Source organism: Bactrocera oleae, chromosome 2, assembly GCF_042242935.1.
Source record: "Bactrocera oleae isolate idBacOlea1 chromosome 2, idBacOlea1, whole genome shotgun sequence".
NCBI classification, from domain to species: Eukaryota; Metazoa; Arthropoda; class Insecta; order Diptera; family Tephritidae; genus Bactrocera; species Bactrocera oleae.
The window spans coordinates 52191871-52218788 of record NC_091536.1 but is presented as its reverse complement, the minus strand read 5'-3'; the positions used below and the strand labels follow the sequence as shown (position 1 = coordinate 52218788).

Sequence of the window (26918 nt, the reverse complement as noted above, 5' to 3'; positions counted from 1 at the left end):
TAATCGAATCTATGGGAGAACTGTGATATAGTTGTCCGATCTGACCGATTCCGATAAATGATCAATAAAATGTCAAAATGCATCTAAGCATTAAATTTCATTCAGATATCTCAAAAACTTACGAAGAAATTTTTATGATCCCTAAAAATTAAACTTCACCTAAAAAATCGCTGGCTCGAAACCGATTTTATACCCATTTTGCATTATGAACCGTAGAATATATCCCACATACGCAATTTTTCCGATTTTTTGGATCCCTGTAAATCAAACTGCTGTAATGTATATATGTATATAATAAATTAAGGCTTTGAAGGTGCTATTTGCTATACTGTTTTGTTAAGTTTGTTGAGGGGCTCAGCAATGTTTGATTCGCATACAACTACATATCGCACGAAATTGGCAACAACTTGGCATATGCCATGAAAGAACTTTAAAAACAACAAACAAACAAATTCATAACCGAATAAACAGCAGATAAAGAGAATCGGTTGCAAAATAACAACAAGCATAACAGCATTTGCAAATACATGACAACGAAGTTGAAAAAATACGCAACCGTGTTCCAGAGATTAATAAATTGATGGCAACCATTGCACATAACATGTAACTAATGACGGTAATCAATTTTACTTTGCATCTCAATCTGGCTTAAAAAACATACATAACAATACGACGACTTACGGCCCAGATGATTGCAAACTGAACTATAAAAGGTAGAAAAATAAACTCAAGGAATATTCAAATAAAGCTATGAGGATTCGTAAAGTTCTCTCCAACAGTTCATTCATTTGAACTCTAGGCATATACAACTTACAAACGTACAATTTTTTTCCAACTGTATCATATATAAATATTTTTTCTTACATAAGGCGTAACAATATGTGTAGTTTTGTTAGTTATTTTCATGACCTAGTTATATTTTAAGCACCCCTATAGAAAACTTATCTATTGTAGTTTCCCAACCCAACAGGTACAAAAACCATTGCGTCAAACTCGTCATTCTTATCCAAGATGCCTTTCTTCCTAAACATATGTATGTACATATGTAACTTGATATAAATGAGCGTAGTTCAAGGTCGTGAACTTTTAGAAATCCTTTCGATCTTAATGTTTCGTTCTCGTTTTGTTACAAATAGCAGTGAATTGAAATACTTGCAAATTTTACTTTTGCTTGCAAATTTAATATTCAAAAAATTCGTTCCACTCTGCTTTTGTATAATGTTAAAGATTTCTAACTGCATTTTATTATTCATTGCTGACTTTGTCTGTAGCAGACGCGAATGGTAGACCTATTTTTATGAGCATTTTCGTTTGCTAAAACCTTACACTTCGTTGCCTCTTCGTGAATTTTTGGCCGAAGACAACAATGTCACGATACTCCAGCCTCCATATTAGCCAAACATGGCTTCGCCTGATTTTTCTATTCTATTTCCAAAAATAGAGAGAACCATAAAAGAAATCAAGTTTTAGAACTGGCATAAGGGCATAATATAGAATGGGGACTATTTTGAAGGCGACAACGTTAATGTAGACGAATGAATAAATATTTCAAAAAAAAAAAAAAAATGAAAATTCCCGTTATTTTTCGAACATAGCTCGTATATCGAATCAGTTTAACCTTTAATTTAAACTTTAATTTAAAAGTTCTTTTTATGAATTCGCCTAAACACGAGACCTTAAAATCTATTAACTTAGGTTACATCTAAGTACTCAGTTAATTTTACACTTGAACGAAGCAATTCATATATTAGAGAATTTTAATAACCACCTGACGAGTCCTTGCCCTCGATCTTCGTTCTAACTAAGGGAACATTCAATAAACCTAAACTTATGAACATATTTTCCTGAAATATTTTAATTATCTCAGTAAGTAAAATATGCTATTAAAGTAACTGAATTGAGATCTTTTAAGACTCCAATTATTAAAATAGAAGGATTTCCAGGATTCGAACGTAAATGCCCGTATTTGCACTTAGAATAACTTTTCACGCTTACAACCAAAACCACCTCAAAAATGGAAATGCGGCCGCTTTAGCCACAGTTTTGTTATTATCTTTTGCTCAATAACCAAAAGCATGTTGCATGAGTTTGTACATGAGTTTGAAAATTGTCTATTAAATGTTTATTTTACTATAAACTCTGGGGTTGTTTATCAGTAATACTCCTTTTTAATTTAAAAGGCTTTTCATATTTATAAATTGTAAAACTATTTATTAACATTCTCTGGTTGCATGCAGACCTTAATTCAACAAACTACTCAATTCTACTCAACTCAATTACAAGTACTCACAATATTTTACTTAAATGAGAGTAAGAAAAAATTCCACTTAATACGTTCATGGAATTTTTTAGGCACTTTCCTTGACACTTACCAAATTGACTGCGCATCCAGGGATACAATGGCGATGGCATCCCTGATGACTGCGAATTTGGATTTTGAGATGGTGGTGTATGTTGTCCAGGATGGCCCTGATGCATTTGTGGTGGTCCCTGAGCTTGATGCATCATGGTTTGTGGTGGTCCGCCAACGGATGGAATGCCAGTCTGTTGTTGGCCATACATACTCATTTGATGGTGGTTTTGATGAACCTTCGAAGGCAAATTTAATTAAATATATTAATAAATTTTTTCTAAGAAAATTAAATAAAAATATTTATCTAGATAAACATACAAAAGTTAGTTCAATAGTTGTCACATATACACCTTTGTATTGCAAAATATTATTATGTAATCACAAATAAAATTTTATCTACAAACTGAACACTGAAGTTGGGTTATTGGAAATAAAATAGAAGTTAAAAAAAAATTATAAAAGTTAAAAATATTTATTTCAAATTATTCACTATTATGTTTAGAGCGATGTGAATGATTTCGCTTACCTCATTAACATCAGGAACTGCGATATCGTTGTAACCCAACTGCGATATTGTAAGACATAAAAATTGTTTTTGTGTTAAATTTTGATCAAGTTTTGGTCGTGAAAACATTTAATTATAAAACTTGAAGGTAAGTTCTGTTTTGTTACAATTTATAAAGAACATCAGCAGTGTTGAGCAGAATTACTGCATTCTAGAAATCTATTATTGGGGCTTCTAAAAAGTGTAAATTTACCTTTATCTGAATATTTGATATTGCTGATCTTGAACATGAAGACATGCGCTTACATCATTTCTATGAATTCATATTTGTATAAATCTACACATACAGTATACCTAAACCGTTATCATTACGCGTTTAATATCACTTAAGTTATATCTGTGATATGGCGTTAAAATTTCTCTCACATTTGTCTACTTGTGCGAGTTTTTTAGTTAGTTCATATACGGTATATAAATATTATAAGTCTAATCACCTGTGCTTGTGGGTGTCCAATGTGGTGTGGCAAACTCATCTGTGCATTTATGTGATGGGCGCCCATTTGATCGACTAAGGGCGGTGAGCCGCCTTCGTGCACCATTCCTAATCCGCCCACGGCTGCTTGCAGCTTACAACTGGCATATACTACAGGTTGCTGTTGTTGTTGGGCTGGATGTGTCACCTGTTGCGTCACTTGCGAATGCTGCTGATGCTGAGGTGTCGCCTGTGCTTGCTGCGTAACCTGTTGCGCCTGCTGTTGCGTTACTTGTTGCTGGGGTTGTGGCTGTTGCTGAAGCAGTGGGCTACCATTTACTTGCGGCTGCTGTGACAAACCCACCTGACTGGAAGGACTGTCGGGACGAGAGTAACCTTGGTGCTCCATACTCTGACCGTTATAATAGGGCATACGATCGTAGGGCGGGAAGCGTGGGTAGGGCATATTGCCCTGGTTATTTGGATGCTGACTATAATGATGCATTTGTTGCGCATCGAGATCGGTGACACCATTTCCAGGATAGTGGCTATGGTGTATTTCGGGTCCTATATAGGAGTTGGAAAAGTATGACGCCATACTTTCGCAATTATTTGTACTCATCGTCATATTGAAGGATTCTATTGTGTCTGTGGTAAACGTGGTGGCGGTGTTAATCGTGACTGAGGGTAGCGGATTGCCGAATGTAAAGTCCCTTTGATGCGTCGTTTACTGTTATTGATGGAGCTTGAAGGAGCCGGTTGCTTGAAGGGGCGTGTTCGTTTGTGGGATTCGTGTTGCTGTACAGGTGCTTGAAGCTACTTGGTTTTCAGCTACACAACTTATACGTATACTTATGTTTGTATACATACACTACTGTAGATTCTAACCTTTTGCAAAAGCAATCAAATAAAAAATTTAATTAATAACATTTAACATATTTTATTAATACTTACTTAAATCTGAACACCTATGTAAGTACAGTATACAATTCGTTCTTAGCTTAAAGTGTTTGAGGTATAAAAATGATTTGCGTTTCTTCTTTTCAAGTTGAATATCGCCTTAACTTTTCTAATTGTAGAGCTTTATCCTGGCGTTACCCAACAATGTTTAGTAAATTAAGGTCCAAAAATAAGTTGTAGACTTTGTGATTAAGTAGTCTTAATTTCTACTCGTACAATTTTCATTCGTTTTGGACTGAAACTCTGGAAAGATAAAATAATAACTAAGTTAATAATTGGAAAATCTAAATAATATTAGTGATCATAGCGTTGATATAAAATAATAAAAACACGAGCTTACCTTATATTCAGAGAAATATTTTATTATGTAAGGAAGGGCTAAGGCAAGGAAACTTTGTTTTAAATAATGTTGCGAAAGAATTCAAGATTCATTATTCCACTCAATTAGGAATGGATTACTCGCACAATCAAATTCGGTTTTTTTATCAAGTTATATTATAGGTCATAGACTTACTTAGTTTTATTACTATATTTTATTTTCCCTTAACCAAAGGATCGGGATTAATTCATATTCAGTGGTACAATAGTTTTTAAGAAATCTTTTCCACTTAATTTCATCAAGATCACACATTTTGATTAATCAAACGGTTTAAATTCCGGTGGAAAGTCGGAATGCATTATATTGGATATGGGGGTAGACGATTTATTGTTAACTCTGAGTTTCATTAAGGTACCTCACATACAATCACCAATTTTTTAAAGAATAAAGTCAGCCGGTTACTTGAAAATCCTTATATTAGTTATATGGGGGCTAGGGCAAGTTTTCACCATAAAACCAAAATACGCGGACTAAAGTAGCACACCTTAAAGGCACTATTCGTGCAAAGTTGTGTTCCGATACATTAATTTGTGTTTGATTTGTATACTGGAAATCAGATGGAATTAAAAGTTTAGTTATATGGGAAGTACGCGTCTTTGTAGTCCGATTTCGTCAATTTTTGTACTGTAACATAGGAATGTTAGGATAATATTATTATTATATCGAATTTGGTTGAAATTGATCGAATAGGATCTGAGATATGTGATTTCATTTGAAGGTGGGCGATGCCACGCCCATCGTCCAATTTTGACACCGGCTCTATTAAAGCCTTTTCGTACGATTTCAGGTGTAAAATTTATTGTCTTTGACGGATTTGGACGGCGTTTTATGGTCGTGGTAGTAGTTCGATTACGTCCGTCTACAATGTCGAACTTTTTATGGTGCTAGGGAACATGTGTTTCAAGTTTCGTCAATACTTCTAAATGTATGCACGGACGGCGCACTAACAGAGACAGACAATCACTCGTCTCATCATTGTGAACATTTATATATATATAACTCTATATCTCTCTCGATTAGTTTTAGGTGATACAAGCAACTCTTAGGTGAATAAAATGATTATACTCAGTAGGAACATGTTGCAAGAGCTAAACAAGATTTTTTGTGAACAATGTATTGTTATAGAGAAGTTAGAGTATTTATTTATTTCGTTTTTATTTTAAAGGTGGTACGGATATTGTCTAAAATAATAATTTATATTTCATCTTAGAAATTTAAAACAAAATTTACTGTAATCTTAACTGTTTACTTTCTTAAACCTGTTAATAATTTAACATTAATAATTTAACATTATTTTAAAGGTGGTACGGATATTGTCTAAAATAATAATTTATATTTCATCTGAGAAATTTAAAACAAAATTTACTGTAATCTTAACTGTTTACTTTCTTAAACCTGTTAATAATTTAACATTTCTCAGCTACATGGGCTGTGAAGTCGTTGGTCTAAGAAATTAGGCAAGTTTTTCATCTCGAACTATAATTGATCCAATAACGAGCAGTTATAGTGCTTGTAGAATATATGTTTATAGATGATAAATGTTTATATACCTAGTTCATGAAAATAATTGTGTGTGAATCCTAATCTCATATATTTGAAATGTGAATGATGTTACCCAACTTCATTTAGCGATCAATTATACCTTCACGAATTTTAATCATATAGTATGTGCTGGTACGGTACTATGAAATTCAGCAAATCAGTACTTGACTTGGGTCGTATTTGTCGTAATACTAGTCAAGCCAGGAAACAATAATTTTCCAAAGTACGAAATTAATTTTTACTATTCAAACAAGTTTGGAAATGATATTAAATGTAACTAAAAATTTTTGTTTGTTATAAAAGTGCAGATATAAGAATTTTGTTGCTTAAAAATTACATCACCTATACGTGCTTTTTCTTCACTGCTACAATATGGATCACAAATTTTCAATGCCATTTTTACAGGTTTTTCGAATTATATCTTTTCAACGCGGTGGCCAGTTGATGTCATGCCTTTGGATCTGACTGTTTGCTAAAAAAAACTGTTCGACTAAGCGTATCCATTCAGGTGGAAAAACTTCATCTAAGAGCAATATATTCGTGGTATTAGGCCAGAAGGCCAGGCCACTTTGGGTATGCGAGGCGCAGCTTATGCTCCAAAGTATGATGACCTAACTCTGCGACGGCTCTTTCATTTCGTAAAACTTTCACTCTATCAACCGGTGTCTGCTTGGAGCAAGCACACTTCAAATAAATTAATTTAAGTAAAACTGAATAAAAATAATTAAAATTTTGTTGAGTTTCCCACATTTTTTAAACTTTTTCTTTTGCAAAACCTTCATTCAATATTATTCACCACTATTTCCTGTTAACATACCACCCTTTTGTTATAAAAATTCCAAAGCTGATTGAAATTTTGCTCATTGAAGCGAATTTTCAAATGTATACAATTCTTAATTACAGAAACAGACAACAACATCCTTCAAGGTAAGATTCATTTTCGTTCATAGACAGTGTGCAAACAATGTCGTTTGAAGTATTTGGCAAAATATGGACTGGTTTTATATAATGCAATTGGTCACTAGTCTGTAAAATTTAATATTTGGAAATTGCAGAAACAGTAAGAAAACTAATTAATAAAACTGCAGTGGTTCCGAGCTCACTAAAAGCTCAGTCATTTAGAATGCGAGCTTTTGGCTATGAGCACTATTATTCACAATACATATGTATCAAGAAAACTATGCTAAAGGACTAGTGCAAGGAAATTGTACCGAGTTGGAAAGAGGCAATATGGGGATCGGTTTGGAAAGAGGAAAATATTTGTTCTAAAGGCTACAACATGTTTTTCATAACAAAACCCATTTCGTATACGTTTTGCACGACAAACATTTTGTGAATGTTAAAACCCTACTTATTTTTATTTGTAACCTATTTCTGAGCTATTAGTTGTACAGTGTGTAATAAGTTTAATAGCTGATTCGGTTAAGGTTAGAATGATATATATTTATATGAAGTTAAATGATAACAATAGCTTCGTATACAGATGAAGACTTATATTTTTAAAAAAGTTTGCAAACACAAAAATTACTCATAAAAACCCACACAGTTAGGATATTTTCCTAATGTTATATAAATATTGTAAGTTTCTGAAAATTTAAATGAAAATCGAGAACTAAATCGTTTCAGTAAAAGTCGTAGGTTAAAAGAGTAGGTTAGTTTGGCTACAACGATATTCTTGTACGAAAATACCGCCCAATATCAGCACTGGTTCGTTATGCAACCAACTATGACGATCCCTTTCAAATTGCTAAGTCGTCTTCCATTGCTACTACCACATGCTGTGGCGTATTCTTCCTCTGTTCCATTGTTTGTTTTGGCTTTTGTCATCGACAAAATAATTTCATATCCGGCCCGTCGCCGCCCACAACAAAAGCCAAACTGCTCACCGGCATTTCTATTCTATCACTCTTCCCAATGATATGATGCATGTATCTATGTATGTATATAGGTATTCTAAGTGGACTTAAACTGCCAAATACAGGCTTCCGTTTCAATTATTTCATGCAGTGGGCATTAGAAGGGCTGTATGTTGATATCTTGTGGGTGGAGATGAGGTACATGACAATAGACACCCGGCCCAAATATACGAATATAGAATGGGTTAATAAACGCTGTACGGCGGAAACTCTATATAACGAAATTCAAGGGGCCGGATACTTTTTAACGTTACAAAGGGTTCTCGTTCAACGGAGATAAGATTTATATTCGAGGACTGAGCATATTTTCTGCATTTTATTTAAATGGTCGGATCAACTTAATTAAATTAAATAAATTTTCTAATTACTTAGCGGCATTCATAGCTGGTGTTAAGTAATATACATTTGCTTTGGATGGTTCTTAGTCGATTACTGCTCATTATTTCGTGGCAATATACAGAGTTTAAATGGTGGAATAATAATGCCAATAAACAGACTTTTGTAATTTCTATGTACGTTCTATCAATGTTTTCGTTAAATAGAGTTTCGTTATATGGAGTTTCCACTGTAAATGCTCATGTATATTGTGTATATAGTTGTATGTATATATGTACATATGTATATGCTCGTATGTTCCAATAGATATGTTATACAAAAGCGAACCAAGAAAGATAAAAAACCAAATTTCTTTAAAAAACTTAAAGTGACTTAGGTAAGAAGGTTGTGCTGCTATAAAAAGAATTGTATATTATAGCTTAAAGAAACGTATATTTCATTAAAAAATTACGTTTCAAAAAGTCTATGTTTTACCGCACGTGGGTAGGTAGAGTGCAAAAAGCATGTAAAAGCCTAAAAAATTAGTTTAAGGATTCACGCGCGCAATGTCAATGACTTCAAATTCAAATCAAGGTCCAAATATCAGTATAGAGTTCTGTAAAATCTTTATTTCAAAAGCGATGCCACTGTTGCCGCAATCCATTATAAATTTGAACTAATTTTGTACTAACTTATTAAGATTACAACTTGTGTACAATGTAGCATACTTTTAGGAAAAAGAATTCAGCGCCATCTGCTGAAAACAATAGCTAACTGCAGATATAAGGTAGGGAGTTGTGGTAAACTAAGAACATTTATATGCTATCCGCGGCTAGATGTCACCCTCAGAAACAAAAATAGTTGACTGACACAGGATTTAGAGTAGAGACAAATAATCAAAAAACCAAAATGAATTTTAATTTTTAATCATTAGCTATCTTTGCTAATTCTCTGCTCGCTATCTTTGTGCGCTGCGCTCTTGTCAAAAAAATTTGTGTATTAAAGCAATAAGAAAGTTGTCGAAGTGAATTCTCACAAGAGAGTATGCGGAAACCTCATTAAAGTGGTATAACCGCTATCTGTAACGCTACCAAGTTTTGTTTTTATTTTATATAAGAGCAGTTTTACTATTGTGAATGGCTCAAATGGCAACGCAATATACAATTTTTTTTTCTTTGATTTTAAAAACTTTAGACTTAAATTTAATGATATTTGTTTATATGAAACGTAACTAAAATTACTAAAAAGTTTTCGACGCGGTACAAATAATTTCTCCACCAAGAAATGCGTCAGAAAACATGTTGGCGCAATGTTGCAACCCAAGTGCTGTCCGTTTAACATCTGGTGTAGTTTATTCGATTCGCTACTCCCCAACGAAGCCAGCTGTTATATAGTATAGCGAAAGTGTACAAACTTATAAAACTTCAGAATATTTAGGTTAAGGAATTGCCGACTTTCTGTCGACTCAACATATTTTAATTCTGTTACCATTTTGAGAATATTTTCCTTTTGCTTACCAATTGTAAATTGAATCCGGAATAAATAAACCGCATATCGAAAAATTCCATCTTGTATATATATGTATTTATATTTTTTATTGTTGATTGACTCTTAAGCTAACGCGGATAGCAATCGTCTTTTAATATTATAACAAGGCGATATTCAGTTACGGTTTCCACAAAAGCTCTGAATATATTTTATTATGGTATAAAATAAATCAGTTAAGGGAAAATTTTTATTCTTATTCCAGTCCATTGGTAAAATTGTGTAAAAATATTTAATTTTTCGACTCATTTGTTTATTTGCTAAGCGCCATGTTATAAATCTACTTGTTAATTAAAATTTTAAAGTAAACTAAAAGATTATTATGAGGACACAAATACCGTTTTCAAATAATGAATTTGTATACTCTTTCAGATGTTTATATTAAACTTTGCTCCGCCTTCGCTTTAATAGTTATATACAGTGATGTGCAAAAAAATAAAGCCACACAATCGCTGATGATGTTACTTCTTTTAAACGTTTTTTGTGAACCTAATATTCTATGAACTAACGATAGATAAATAATAGCATCGTCATCAATTGCTAGTTAATTTTTTGCAAATCAGTGAAAGTGTGCTATTGACTGTGCAATGACGTGTGCGTTAAAATAGAGCCAAACGATAAAATTATACATTTTGCTAAGTGAAAAAACTTTATTTGAAACAAAACGTGAGAAAAGGGTTTTAATTTTATACATTTAATGTACATTTTGTTGTTTCGTATAAATGAGGTATAAAAATGAAAAGAGCCAAGCACTGCAGTTCTGAATGCCGAAAACTGATAAAAACTTTGAGTTTACAATCAAAAAGCCAAAATAAAATAGCTCGAATAGTTGGCTGCTAAACAAAAATGGTTGCGAATGCAATAAATTATAAAGAAAAACTAGGAAATGGAGGTAAAAAATCCAAAATCAGTGTGGTTTTTCAAAGCCGAATCTTGAGTCAGGTGAGAGAAAATCCGTTTGTGACCTCTTCCGCCCTTAAGAAGCAATATCCTTTGAATGTGAATGCTTTAACCATTCGAAAGTTATTAACCAAAAACAATTTGAAAGCTAAAGTTACTCGGAAGGTACCGTTTCTGACCATAATCAATATAAAAAAACGGTTAAAATTTGCCGAAGATCGTGCTGAATGGCCAGTTAGTAAATGGCGAAACATTCTTGGGTCAGATAAAACCAAAGTAAATTTATTTAACTCAAACCAAGTTAGTCTTTCTGTGCGAAGACCGTCCAATACCGAATTCGTTCCACAACACAATAAATGGGAGTATAATGGTTTGGGCGTGCTTCTCATATTAGGGAACAGGTCCGCTATTTCAGACAGAGATAGAATGGATCCATTACTATACACCACGATCTTAAATGAAACCATATTACCTTATGCGAAGTTTAATATGCCCCTTCAATGGGTCTTTCAACAAGATAATGACCCGAAACAAACATCGAAGCGGGCAAAGGAATGGTTGAGACAAAACGGCATCGCAGTATTAAGCTAGCCCCCGCAATTACCAGATCTCAATCCTATAGAAAATTTATGGCGGGAGGTTAAAGTGTCTTTGAGAGGCCAAAATCCATCCAATAAAGAGGACCTTTGGAGGCTAGTGAAGGCTGCATGGCATTAAATTCCAGCTGTTATGTGCCAGAATTTAGTGGATTATTTGCCCAGACTTTGCACAGCAGTTATAAAAAACAATGGATACTGCACTAAATATTAATGAAACAGTTATTATTTTTTATCCTTTCTATTGATTCTTTCATTGAAAATTACAGGTTTCAAATCACTGGAAACAAATAAATTTAAATAACGACTTCTGGCTCTATTTCAAAGCACAGCCAAAACGGGAAATGCTAATGAGTTTTTAATTTTGATTTTAGACTTAAGACTTTTAATTGGTATCTTAATATATACTCTATGCGTTGTTTCTTTTCTACCAATAAAAGAAACCTAACAAAAATAAAATTTCGTGAAATATATTGATTTAAAAGATATCTATTGTATTGGCTCTATTTCATCGCACATCACTGTATATTGCAATAGAAACCAGGTTAATCCAATTTTTTCGCACAATAATGTATCTACAGATTATAAGTGTACACATGTAAATGTGCATACACAAATGCACATGTTACTCCGACCTATACATGAAAAGAAAAACAATAGCCGAAATAAAAACCCACACACACTAAACAACAAACATTTATACACCAATAACAGTATCGCTGAAAAGCAAAAACAATATCCCCTCAACAGAGCGGCGTCAAAGAGTGTCACACATTCGCCAAACGGCACATAAAGCCATAAATCAAAATGGCTGTTGCTGAGAGAGAGAAATCGTTCATTGTACTTCCATCAACATCATTCACCCTCTCAACTACATTCCTTCGAACGTCTGGTCCTACTGAATGAGATGCATGCAATTACAAATTTCAGTAACATCGATAGATACATACATATGTAGATTTTAATAGTTAGTATTTTTCTCTAACCTTTTTAAATATTATTACCTCTTACTATTATCTGTGTTTTATAGATATTTCTTATGTATTTGTATTCTGCATTACTACAAAATGATAATTTATTATATTTATGTACATTGTTTTCATTTGTATGTTTTATCTCTTTTCTAACAGGCGTTTTTTGTCTCTCTACCGCAGTCTACAATGGCCAATAAGCGACTGAGAGCGTTCTTTGTGGTCAATGTATTGTTCATGTTCAAAATACTTGAGTATTATTAAAGAAATATGAAAACCAAATCAGATTAATTCCGTTAATTTTATTGTCAAAGTCTAGTATGATGTTGCCGTTGTCGACTGTATACTCTAATTAGCTAGTGGCAAATGTGGGCTTATCCAGCCAGATGGGTTTAGGGCATTGCTAAATTATAGAAAAGCAAACTTATTATTGATGAAATGTCATGTTATGTTTATAATAGTCATATTAGGTAATTGCTCGTCAAACCCTTATTAGGCACAGCACAAAAAAAAAAATATATATATATAAACATTGATTTGTATACATACACATGTATATATGTACATATCTATATAATTAAAACAAGAAAAATCATTAACTTCGGTTGCATCGAAGCTATAAATAATTCACAAATACAAAATATTCCATACAATTACTTGATTTTGATTCGGAAATTAGTGTGACGGCTATATGCTAAAGTGGTTAGATCCGAACAATTTCTTTGGAGATTGTACCGTTTTGTTGGACAATAATCTATGCCAAATTTCGTGAAGATATCTCGTCAAATACAAAAGTTTTCCATTCAACGACTGGATTTTGATTGATCAGTTTGTATGGCAGCTATATGCTAGTATATTCCAATATGGATGAGTATTGGAGTTACAAACTTTGTGACAAACTTAATATACGTTGTTCAGGATATAATCATGGAAATAGATCAACTCTAATGTCTAGCCACAATACCCGGAGGTCATATGAAAGTTGAATATAACATAAAGGGCATAAAATAAAAATGGAACTAATAATATTAATACTATTTTTAAGTACTGCAATTATTGTATTTTGTTTTAACTATTCAAGATTTTTCTTTACTCAAATTGATACTTTTTAATGAACACATTGTTGGCAACTCGAAAGCCATAAAGATAACGTCAAACCCTAAAATATAAGAAATATTTACAAAAAAATTTGTACCGCAATATAAAGTAAGAAAAATAAAAGTTACAATAAATATCAAATTTTAAACCATTCAAAATAAACCATTTATAGAACAAATAGGACTAATAAAACGATTATAAAAATTAATTTTAACATTGCAAACACATATACAGAGCTAACCTTTAATATAATTTTATAATGTTTAAGAAAACTTGTTCACTTAATTTCATTAAAATATCATAAATTTTGACCAACTTAAACAGTTTAAAGTCAACTGGAAGTCGGAAATCACTATACACAGTATATTGACATTGACATAATGACCGATATATCGGTATAAAGTCAGAAGTTTGAAAATCTTTCATTAAGTATACAGGAGCTAGAGATAGCATTTTTGGCATTACTACATATTCTTAACAGAAAAATATGCTTTCTGGGTTTAATTAACGTGCCTCACATACCATCATCAATACACATTATATATTAGGGTCAAAGTCAACCGGATGTTTGAAAATCATGATATTAGGTTAAGGGCAAGTTTCATTCGGTTTTATTTATTTTAGGCACAAACATGTACTGCGTCATGCTTTGGTCACCAAGTGGCACATCATAAAGGCATTATAACATATAAATACCTATAACAAGAATATTATGTACCGAATTTGGTTGAAATCGGTTAAGCAGATCCCAAGATATGGGAATTTTGAACGCGGTTCCTATTAAGTCATCTCATACCATCCCAGAGATAAAATTTAATATCTCTGGCGTGTTTAGTGCTTGATTTATCGCGCTTTTAGTAGATTTTACAGTACCGTTTAATGGGGAGTGGACGGAGTTGTCACCCGATTTCACCCATCTTCACACTGTCAATAGAGGTGCTACAAATATGTGTTCTCAGTGAATTTTGTTATTATAGCTTTAGCGCTTTAGGATATATGCACATTAAAGCTTTTAAGCTTTAAAAAAAAATAAAACTGCGATTACACCCATCTGCAATACCAACCGTCTTACGGTACCAAGAAATATGTGTACCAAGTTTCATAAAGATATCTTAATTTTCATTCAAGTCACAGCTGGCACAGACGGACGGACGGACAGACAGTTACCCGGATTTCAACTCGTCTCTTCATCCTGATCATTTATATATCTATAACCCTATATCTAACTCGATTAGTTTTAGGTGATACAAACAACCGTTAAGTGAACAAAACTATTATACTCTGTAGCAACATGTTGCGAGAACAACACAAATGTGAACAGAAGCCATAAGGCATGCATTTCTCACATTATTCTTCAATTACTATCACATATTGAAGCTGGTGTTCTCTGTGCAATGCATCTATTCCCTTTGCTTGAACATTTAATTGCATCCATTAGCATTTCTAAATGGCAACACAACTTTTTCCCTTTTGGTTTTTGATGTTTTTCATATATGAAGCAGAAACACACTTTTATTTCATAATTGTATAAAATTACAAAGTGTTGACGTAAAAAAACGATTGAACGAATATAGAAAGCAGCATGAAGCTTGAAAAACGGAGTACACATCCTATTGGCTATTGCTGTTCAAGTAACATTTCTGCAAAGTGTTACTGCACCTGCTAAAAGTTCACTTCGCTACAATCAGAATCAGTATGTGCTGTCAATATTTGACACTTAATACACTTTTATGTTAATACTCGTACTTTGCTGCAGCTCTACAGCGCCACAAAACGAGTTCGTTGCTGCTAAAATACCAATCGCTAAAAAGTGCACTCGATGTCCGATACCGAAGATACGGCGACGGGCTGTAGTTTTTTGCAGGGTTGTTGTAAGCGCACATTCTCTGCTAAATGATTGCGTCAAGGGAGCAGAGCACGTTACTACTGTAGTGCTACACATGGAATGACTTCATTGGTGCCAGTAGGAAACAATTTCTTTGTCGGGAAATTGTTTTATTTTTTGTAAGCAATTTTCAACATTTCTCTGAAACACAAATATATTAAGAAATATTCATTCAAATGTTGTATATATATATACAAAATATGAATTATCAAATCCGCTTTGGTTTTGAAACATACTTTGATTTTAATATTACATTAAAACAAAATCTACTCTATCACACGATTTACCATTTTAATATAATCTGTAAACAAGATACTTCAATCTTACTAAAGAAACCCAAAAACCTATTATTTCAGTAATATCAAGTTTTTTTGTACTCGCTTCCGCTTTCTGATTATTAAATAAAAGTTTAATCATATAATCTTCATTGATTAAACACATTACATACGAACCCATCACCATCGACGTAGATGAAGTGTAGCAAATAATATTTCCTATTGGCGTTAATTATCTCCATTACATTGAATATGTCAGGTGTTCTTCTATTACCTGGGAGCACGAACACACTACAATTGGGATTTGTTGTTGTTGATTTGTTTTAACCAAGATACAGAGTGTATCTTGCGTCTGTTACAATCGCACTTAAGCTCGGATGAGAGACGGCCGAATTCATGTGGATATAGTTAAGGCTAGAACCAGAGTGTTGCTGTTAGAGAGTATTTTGTAATGCACGCACGAAACAGACTGTCAGACAAGTAACAAGCAGCCCAGACAAGAGCCGAAACGTGCCACTATACGTTTTTGTAAGATGTATGTGCAAAGTTTGAAACTGCGATCGACAGGCTATACAAGAGCTGCCCTAGTCAGTCAATAAGATAGACAGATACAAAAACACATTCAGGCGGTGGAAAGCGAGCACCGACAAATGTTCAATGAGGCTGTTGGACATTCTGACAGGCAGACAGGCACTGCGATCGCTGCGTTTATTTATAAATACATACATATACATGACTACAATAAAAGGCATCGTGATACGGCAAAGCTTAAAGATAAGTAAGTGATAATAAATCTAATTGACACATTTGTGTAAACTGATCACACAGTGTGATCAAATTTACGATGAATTCAATTCGACTGATTCAATAAAAAATATATGATATTATTAATAGCTAAAATCCGAAAGAACTTCATATATAGTGTTGGGTTTCAAAGTAATTATATTGGCATGTTGGCAAAAGGGCCGGAATTTCTATCTAATTACAAAATTATAAAAGTAGGAGTTGCAGGCATTGTATAAAACGTTTCGAAGTTATGATATTATATGTTATTTTCCTTCAATACAAAAATTGCGACTTACTATTCCACAGGGTATGAAGTCTTAACACTGAAAGTCGATTTCGTTACAAGACCGTCATATTAATTGACAACGCACTGTCCATTTGTGGAGATAAATATCTGGCGATGACTGCAGCGTCTCAATCGTTGATGTGATTGATCGCATTGGGATTGCATACAACCACTTGAATCATAGTGAATTTATAGCTCTTTCTGTTTGTTTTGATGTGTTGGTTTGTTGACTATTGTATCCACACTCCAACAAGTGCATCAAAGACAACCACTGACAGAATGAGAAAGAAAGAGTTATGTAGAAGTGTGGCCATTGAGACTTCATTGGTGTGCTTTGATTGGCAGATGAGCATGCCAATGCCAAATGCTGCTAAAGGTCCCGCTGGTAAATCATCATTTGTTGATCGAAGATATATATTTAACAAAAAAAATAAGATAAGCAACTTAAGCAAATATAAGAAAATTTATCGCACAATTTTGTGAGCAACGATGGAAAAATTCAAAAATATCTCAAACACTGTACCAAATTTTGATATCTTTCTTGCTCTGTTACTGCGGAAATCTGGTGCCAAACATAGCTAAGCAGTACTTTTATCGAATTCGAATTATATTTATATTAGTTTAAGGATAATTTTTGTCTTTTAATAAGTCGGTATTTGAAAATATTTATTATCAGGGAACAAAAAAATGATATTATTTGTGAAAATTTTAGAACTTAAATAATTTATTAAACAGCTGACCTAGAGACAAAATGTGAACAGAATTTTTTTTACAAATTTGACTTTGAAAAGTTTTTAGCAAATGTTTCTGTCCTATAAAACAAAAAACAAAAAAATGTATGGACTCCATTTTTAGATAAGAGCACAAATTAATGCCTTTTTTGAGGTGACACCCACTCGGTCTCTCAAAAAAAAAAAATCGCTGGCACAAAAATTTCTATTTCGGAGATTCCTCCACTAGCACTAGTTTAGCTCTATGTATACGGTTACTGATTGGGTGTCTCTAGATTTTTTAAAGTTGATTGTAGAATGTGATTTTACAGAACCTCTTCCAAATCATATGATTGCATTGAAATTGTTCATGATGGTTTGCGTGTCCGTAGCTTCGTATGAGAGGAGTTTCAGTAAAGTAAAATTAATAAAAAACTATTTGCGGGCAATCGCGGCTTAGCAACCTTGGTATATTAGCCAACGAACACGAGGCAATACAAAATATTATATCAATTTCGATAAAGTTATTGCTGAGTTTGCAGCTGCCAAAGCTAGAAAGAAGAAATTTTAATTGTATAACAATTTCTTTTCTGTCTTAGTTGTTATCGTGTTTTGTTATTTCTTTAATATTATAAATAATAAATGATCCATGTCCGTTATCATATAACATTTATTGGTTTTTACTTTCCTTGGGGTGACACCACCAACTTACGCACCGCCACCCATTGGGTGCCACCCAAGGTAGCTACGCCACTGCAAGTATGATGTTATATTTGAAAAAAAATTTCCACTTTCTTATTAATTTCATAAACAAAGGCAAATTATTAAATCAATATAATGGGTTGAAAAACTGAGTTTATTCAAAAGTGTTCATGTAAAAGGAATAGAATATATTTACTACTCATTGTGTACGTCTGCAATACCTGATATATAGGGGTGGAGATATTGAGCAGAGCGAGTGTTATTATCTATTTTAAAGTTATTTAAAACTAGATACAATACCTATTTTTATTAATTTTATTTACCTGAGTTTTAAAAAATAAGTTATTATGTAAAATTAATTGTATATATTAATATGTATGACAAATTGCACTGATTACATGATATTGCATGCATTTCAATTTCCAGTTGATTGAAATGTTAAATTTCCTTTTATATATACGCCCCCTTACAAGGTTTAGCAGGCGCCAAAAATCGAGTTGAGGATTTTTACCGTTTACGAGATCATAAATTAAACGTAAGTCAATTAATTATTGCAACAAATAATTCCAATTTGTGCATCGCACCGCTCATAACAAGTGCTTTTAGTGCAATAAGTACATTAAATGAAGTGAGTAAGCAGGAGATCTGTGTGAATCAAGAGGAGCGGCAACAAGTCGTTTTGCCTTGCCGATTTGTCAAAGTGTCACATGCACGTACGCACAGTTGTAGTTAGCCGTTGCTTTCGTTACACCGACGTTAACGTTGAGCGTCGTTGACATCATCCAATCTATAGTTATAGGTACATACTCGTGTATTAGACTGTGGTTGCAGCTGTGGCAGACACAGCGGCAAATTCTATAATTGAACGATTCCGAGTGACAACTTCATTCTGCGAATATTTTTGTCCGTACAAAAACGATGAAAATATTTGCAGCTTGAAAGCTTATATAGCGTGTAGAGATTAGCAAAACTACCAACGACGCAGCAGAATTCCACAAAAACAACGTTAAGGCAAAAAGCAAAACGCCAATGTGCAGTGTATGCGGGAAAAAATATCAATCAAAACTGTATAAGAGACATTGTCATTGTGCGAGTACGAGTACATGTATGTCCAACGCGTCATTTGTGGTGCGTTGTTGATTATTACTTTGACACCGCTGGAGCTGCACGTCTGCTGGTGCCACTGACATTCTCGCAACAATCTTTGTGGTCTTAACTCTGGCAGTGTATCTGTATGAGCACCGTTGTGACTGTGGCTGCCTTTTTAAAATCAATTTAAAATAATTAAGGTTATTATGACATCGTTACCCACAAATTTTACTGTGTTTGCAGTGCTCACTACCAGCCATTATCGTAATACAAATAGAAAATAATGTCTGCTAAAGTTCTGATAAAAGCGTTGCAAATTGCTATGTGACACGCTAAGTAGCCGCCAGATCCGCTTATGGGCCTTTCTAAGCATATGTATATGCTACACTCTGTATTTGAAAAGGTAAAGCTTTTTGAACATGAATGTACATTTCTTAGTTTGAACTTAACTAGTTAAATAAACACTGGGTTCCACATATCCGGTGTCTGAGGGCTTGAAAAGTTGTCGTAGGCTATACCTCAAAGGAGCTATTTTTGCCAAACTAATTTCGTTGTATATTTTAATTATATAAATATATTATAAAGTCAAAGAACTAGATGGCATTGAAAATTGGTTTAAAAGACAAGTTGGTGTGGCTGTATTCCAATTTTCATTTTCACAACGTAATATAAGAATGTAAGGATTCGGTGAGATTTAGTTGAAATTGGTCGAATATTACCTGACCAATTTTTACACTGGCCCCTATGAGGTCTTTCTGTATCATAAAGGATGTGAAATTGTTATCTTCTGACGTATTTATTTAGTGAGTTATCGCACTTTTAAGACTTTTTAACATAACCGTTATGTGAAGAGCGGGAGGGGTTATCATCCGATTGCACCCCTTTTCACACTGTCTGTGGAGATGCTGGAGAGAGTTGATTTGAACAAGTTTGGTTGATATTACTTAAGTGGATATGTACATAAAGCCTATTAAGGGCAATATTATGTTATACTAACGTATTTTGTTGGAAATAAAGAAAATCAACGTTAATAAAAGGGTCAGGGACAGAAAGAATTCAAAGAAATAATAAATTTTAAAACATTGTATCTTGTCTTTTTATAATAAATGGGCAAGTGATATTAATACATTCCCTATATAGCACATTATTCTCAATGTTCTGTTGTATGGTAAACCAATAGAATACTGTAAAAGACTAAATATATGAAATTCTATTTAAATCGATGCAGGAGTATTTTAAGCAAAGTTCTTAAAACAAGTAATCTCAAAATTTATTCAGTTATTTTTAACAAAGCAATTTTCACTGTTATCACCTCTGAATTAAGAGAATTTTTGCTAGAAATACTTTCTTAGCTATTTTGAAGATCCCTTTGCAACGTGAAAGATTATTTATTTTTACATGACATTCTCGCTTTGATGTGTGCGTAGCCACCAAGCGAAAGGGAAAGAAATGTTGCACTGTACTGCTGTGGGCGAGGTTGACGCATAATTTCCACCTACGTTATTTACATTGGTGCTAAAGTGTCTGAACGTTAATGCTTATAGAATTCTACACACAATTCTGCGACTTGTCATCCATTTAGTCTGCCGTCATACACGTCTGCGTATTTTCTAGTTAATCGGGAAAATTTTTTTGTTGTTGGTGGTTGTTCTATCAATATTGTCTGTCCCATGAATAACGGAAAATAAATGCCAATATTTTCTATTCAAATTAATTACATCACAAGTAATAGGGCTTAACCTTAGATCTAAGCTACCAAAATCCTCCGTAGAATATCAGCTTTCGTTTACTCAGACATTTAATTAACGATTGATATAGATTTGGTATATCGCATGTTTGCTTTATGAAGTGAGGCACTCAACAATACAGTATATATAGTCAGTTACACTACTGAGGTCTTCTTTTATGTTTAGTTGCAAAATGTTGCAAAAACAGAGCTTGCTTACAAGACCTTAATAACAAGAAGTATCTAAATTACATATATATTTGTTATAAATGTCGTGTCTCTATTTCATTGTTAAGAGTTCGTCAAAAAATATGGATTCAAAAAATTATATTGGAATCCCTTTGCGGTCAACTAACTTCATTTGTAAGGACGTTATTTTTTCAGCATATATTCCCAATCCATGCATCCATCGTAAACAAAATGTTCTAAACTCACCCCAAATAACAAACATTCAAGTAAGAGATGTGTTTAATTTGTCCATTATCTTTAATTCTATTAATACACTGAGTTTAACTGCCTTTTTTCATACTGTTACATAAAATATATAATATATATATATATATAAAATATATAAATATATATAATATATAAAAAAGGCTTAGAACGCTACCAAATAGCAGATACTGATGTGAGGTTATGAATAAGAAAATTATCCTTATAAGATTTCGGTAACTATGCTATAAGGGTGCATCTTAACCTCTAACATGGTTGACACTTAATTATTCAGAAAATGATCAAACGTTATAGGAAGACAAGTAAGGAAAGGCTAAGTTCGGATGTAACCGAACATTTTATACTCTCGCAAAGTCAAATGGTATACTCGTTTTAGATTTCTTTGTGGATCTTGCCGCCTTGTTCTATGTTGACCGATAATTTCGGTAAAAAGTCAACTATAGGCACTGGGGTCCACATATTCAGTACCTAGGGACTTGAACAGTTTTGGTTCAATTAAGATAATTTTTGGTCACAACGTGGCATACTTTAAACGTATTATTCACGCAAAGTTTTACGCCGATATAACCATTGTTGCTTAATTTGTATACTGGAAAGTAAAAAAATCAGATGGAATTTAAAATGATGTTATATGGGAAATAGGCGTGGTTGTAATCCGATTTCTCACCTTTCCATTTCGCACTATAACATAGAAATATGAGAAGAATATTATGTACCGAATTTGATTGCAATCGGTTAAGCAGATCCCAAGATATGGGTTTTCACCTAAAAGTGGGCGGTGTCACGCCCACTATTTAATTTTGAACGTGGTTCCTTTAAAATCATCTTGTACCATCCCAGAGATAAAATTTAATGTCTCTGGTTAAGTGCTTGATTTATCGCGCTTTTAGTAGTTTTTAACAGTACCGTTATATGGGGAGTGGGCGGGGATGTCACCCGATTTCACCCATTTTCACACCGTCGATAGAGATGCTAAAACATTTGTTCCCAGTGAATTTTTTTATTATAGCTTTGGCATATAATTTCATCATAGGAAATTTTATTCCTCCTAACAAATTTTCTGAATCGGATTATGTATTTAGGGAACTGAGGAAATTGAACACAAATAAAGCTCTGACAAGAAGTTTCAATTTTATGATTTCCCGAACAACCAGACATCAAATTTTATTCCATAATGTTTAGAATATTCACACTCACATTAATGATATAAAAAACGACTATAACTACACCTGCCGGTACACAAATTGATTGGGCATTTTCAAACATGGATCCTTCCCATGTTAATGCAATTTCTTTTGAAACAGTACACAGCTATCATGACAGTAGTTGTGTCTCTATTTCGAACTAAGGTTTTAGTCTAATACTATGTTCGCACCGACACAAAATTCGTGTTTTCATAGACAAAAGAGGTTTTCAGGCGAAAACTTGTGTTTTCATCCATACAAAATCTGTCAAATGAAAGCACAGTTTTCGCTGAAAACCCCTGAGAACTTACACTCCAATCATTATAATCGGTGCCTGCTCTCGTTTAATCGATATTATTAGAAGACATATTTTGCCAGCCCTAAATGTCAGTTGACAATTTGCTTACATTCCATAATTGGCCTAAACGTATCCTACAAGAAACTACTGATGGGTTCATCAATACACTCACATTTGATATGTCAGTACTGTTAATTTACATTTGCATTTTTAAATTCAGAACTATCCACTGATTGGAGAAAGACGTACGCAGAGCTATTGAGAGGAGGAGATGGCATCAAGTGAAAATTTATTTTTATATTTTCATATTTCATTATATTTTTTGTTGCATTTCTTTTTATATTTAAGTATATTATTTTAACTAATTTTGTTTAAAAGTTTGAAATTTATTAAAGAAATAAAAATTATATTATCTACTGCGCAAAAGAATTTTTCTCTTCTGATAGCGTTTCAGTCATAACTAACAATTTTCAGCTATGACGGATTTATGGTCAGCAATGACTCAGAAAAAGACATGAGAGTGAGCAGTATAGATATATAGTGAATCAATTTCGAATACCCATGTATTAAAGAGAGATGCAAACTCACACACATACGTTTGTTTACATCAGTTTTTGCACAAGGCTCTTAAGAAAATGATAGAAACTGTCATATTACCCATTAGATGACCGTCACTGTTCTTGTAGGGTACATAACAAATGTAAACAAATAAATGTGTGAACTGTCAATGAAAACTCATCGAAAACACACAATGTCGGTCAGAAAAACTTTGGTTCCACAATCCACAAATTGTGTTATCAAGAGGATTTCAATTCGGTGCGAACATAGTATTAGTGCAATAGTTCTTCATTTTTTTTAATCAAATATAATCGAATTAGAATGGTATAGCAATTTTGACAGTAGTTGTTAAGAAAATTTTAAGAAAAATATGTAAATAATCTAATTAAGAAAATTTAGATTATATGTATAATTTGTTATTATATAATATTGCATAAATAATGATAGAAAGTATAAGGAGAAAAGAAATATAATTTGGATATATGTATAAGAATCTCTATAAAAATGTATGTTTAATATTGTATATATTATATACAAATTAATATAATAATATAATTTTTATAGTTGTTAATATTTATAATTTTTAAGCTAAACATGTAAAATAATATCGAAAAAATAAATAAAAAATTTTATTCATTGTCAAAAAACGATTTCTTTTCATACTCCTCAATACAGTTGTAGTGCATTCTATATAAAATCAATTATAAGCGTATACAAAAAAAACACAAGAACGATTTCGCGATAATTTGAGCAAATTTAGTTTACAAATTGCTCTAATTAATTCACTGTAAATGTAAATAACTGAGGCAACAGTTCCTACTTCTAATTATTAAAATATATAAAGAAATCTCAAACGAGTATACCATTTCACTTTGCGAGAGTATAAAATGTTCGGTTACAACCGAAATTACCTCTTCCTTACTTGTTTTTTTTATATTTTTGTTGTATAATAATTTTTCCAACTCTGATCTCTTCTTTATAGAATTTGACCCTCATTAACGTTTCAACGAAATTGAGTGTTTGGCATTGCTCATAATGACAATTACGTGTTAAATTTACGACTTAGTTTTTAGCAGATACCTCAAATTGTATGAAAAAGTATACAAAGTTAAGTACTCTGGTATGAGTATGTATAACAACAATATCATGGCAACAACCTTATACTTGAATAAGCATAAAAGCTGGGTCAAAACAAACAAGGTTTATTATAGTTACTTTATTTAGATTATTTAGTGGATGTCGTAAAATTGTACCTAGCACTTACTGTCTGTAATTGAATTTTCATTGTCCCTGTGAATAGTTACCTGACTCTTTCGGTGTCACTATAGAGTTAAAGTACACATAAAATCCATGGCTTAACCACTGCGTAAAACGCCGGTGTGGACAAAGTCCTAGGTGTGCGTAGAAAAAATACTATATGGAAATATTCTACACTTTTGATAATTTTTTGTTTGCAATTTGAGCAGGTTTTTGTTTTGATATTGGTGCGAAAAACATATTTAAAATACAAGTGCAGCCGGAATTTGTTTAACTTCTCTTAGTTTTAATGTGAATGCATTTGAGCTATTCACAACACGACATCTTTGAAAAATTTCACTGTCCTCGGGGGACAAATTTTTTTGTTACACCGACGCAGTTTACGTCACTTGAGTTCACGGTTTACTGTAAGCAATAGAATTTTCCAGCACAGCAGGATCTGGTAAGAATATTGTTCAACTTAACCTTTACCAGTTGGTTTCTTCCTGTATAAATATGGAATGGAAAACAAAGCATTAGTTTAGAATTCGCTATGCCTGGCATTGTCGTTCACAAATAGTTTGATGCACGAATGCATTCTCTCTATAGGATGGAAATTACATAATGGAAACGCAGAGCAACATTACACTTTGTGCAATATGACACGAAAGTGAAATCAGAATGACCCAAGGTCGATTTATGCTATTATTGATGGCTCTTTCGAAAACTCGATCTTTTTTAGCAATATACTCATAAAAATTAGGTCTTTGGCTGAAATTCAAATTTAGCCCGTCCTACTCCCTAAAGAGTTTTATTCACCCAAAGACTTTTCAAAACTATTAAAAGTTCTAGCGTAAGAAATGTTCAGTTATACAAAGAGAAAGAGAGAGAGAGTATCTTAGGCATATATGAAAATATATAATTTTAAAAGTTGAACCATGAAGGAAGAATCATATACAAAAAAACGGTATACATTGCACCTTGATGTGAGACAATACTTATTCGAAAGCGCGTAAACGGTGCATATTTTCATTTGAAACCCATATAACATATACGGATTTTCGACCCAAGTAAGTTACGCAGATATCCTGGTATTTTTGGAACACCTGGATGCCTAATATTTGACTTCGTCCGAAGTTTACTCTGCCTTACTTGTACAACAAGCATTCGTTTTCATAAAACTGAACTACCACATTAGTCCCTAATGGAGGTAAACACTAATTTGAGAATTACATCACCACATAGTGGCTTCCAAATGTTTGCTTTTGCATTGCCCTGTGTCCGAGGTGAGATTGCAAAAATTAGAAAGCTGTTCTAGTGGTGTAGTGGATTTGGTTGTTTGGACCAGTTGCTAATCAACGTCTAAGTAATAGCAACCGCGCCAACATGATTAATGAAACACGAAAATCTAGCAGAGAAAAGCTTCATAGTCGTCCTCATGGGTCTACATTTTCCCATTTGGGTGCATAGTCTGGCGAAATTAAAATGACACACATGTTGCAAATACGGTTACAAATGGAATATTCACGAGCCATGTAAATTCATTCACAAAAACAGTCACAAATATGTTCATCACTTTTACAGGCGCATAATAATAACTCCATTGAACATTACATTTCATTTAAGTTCACATTTCACATTTTACATTGGCCGTTACCTCCTTCACACTGCGGTTGGCGCGACCGACATGCTTACCACAGACTCATGTTGCCACATGACAATGTTCATCAGGTTTGTTGTATTCATGTTGTTGCTGTATCTGATGGTTGTCATCATAGATTGTTGGTTGTTGAATGCTGGAGAAATACACATGTGTCGTTTGTGTCAACTTTGATAAAATTAGCTGGAAACATGCTGCACTTTTCTAGCTGCTAGTAATAACCTTGATTGTAATTACAATAATGCTGATGTGAAACTGGTGCTACATACACCGCTTTTTATGAAATGGTACAATATTACAAATACGCATAAAAAATAAAAGTTAATTAAAATTAATAGAGAAATTAAATTTTAGACGCAATATGATGCGAAATGACTTCATAGGAGCCAATATCAAACTTGAACAAGCTTTAGGGGAAATCTTATAACTCAGGAACAACATGACCAATTTCAAAAATATTTAGTGTGTGACATTATCTTTTGATTTTTATGTAACATTTTAAGTACTATCTGATTCTT

The 26918-nt window shown here is 33.1% G+C and overlaps 1 protein-coding gene across 9 annotated transcripts in view; it reads right to left on the bottom strand.

The window, feature by feature from the left end:
- Positions 1–26918, bottom strand: part of Antp (homeotic protein antennapedia) — a 198236-nt gene that overhangs the window by 15734 nt on the left and 155584 nt on the right. For 7 of the 9 annotated variants that reach the window (XM_036370353.2, XM_070113158.1, XM_036370357.2 and 4 more), the window contains 4 exons: positions 4285–4533; positions 3353–4218; positions 2880–2918; positions 2373–2589 (listed from right to left, as the gene is read on the bottom strand). In XM_036370353.2, coding sequence (XP_036226246.1) covers positions 2373–2589; positions 2880–2918; positions 3353–3958 — 862 coding nt within the window. In that variant the 5' untranslated portion in view covers positions 3959–4218; positions 4285–4533. The remainder of the gene's footprint in view (positions 1–2372; positions 2590–2879; positions 2919–3352; positions 4219–4284; positions 4534–26918) is intronic. The other 2 variants (XM_070113162.1, XM_036370359.2) reach the window with 2 other exon arrangements.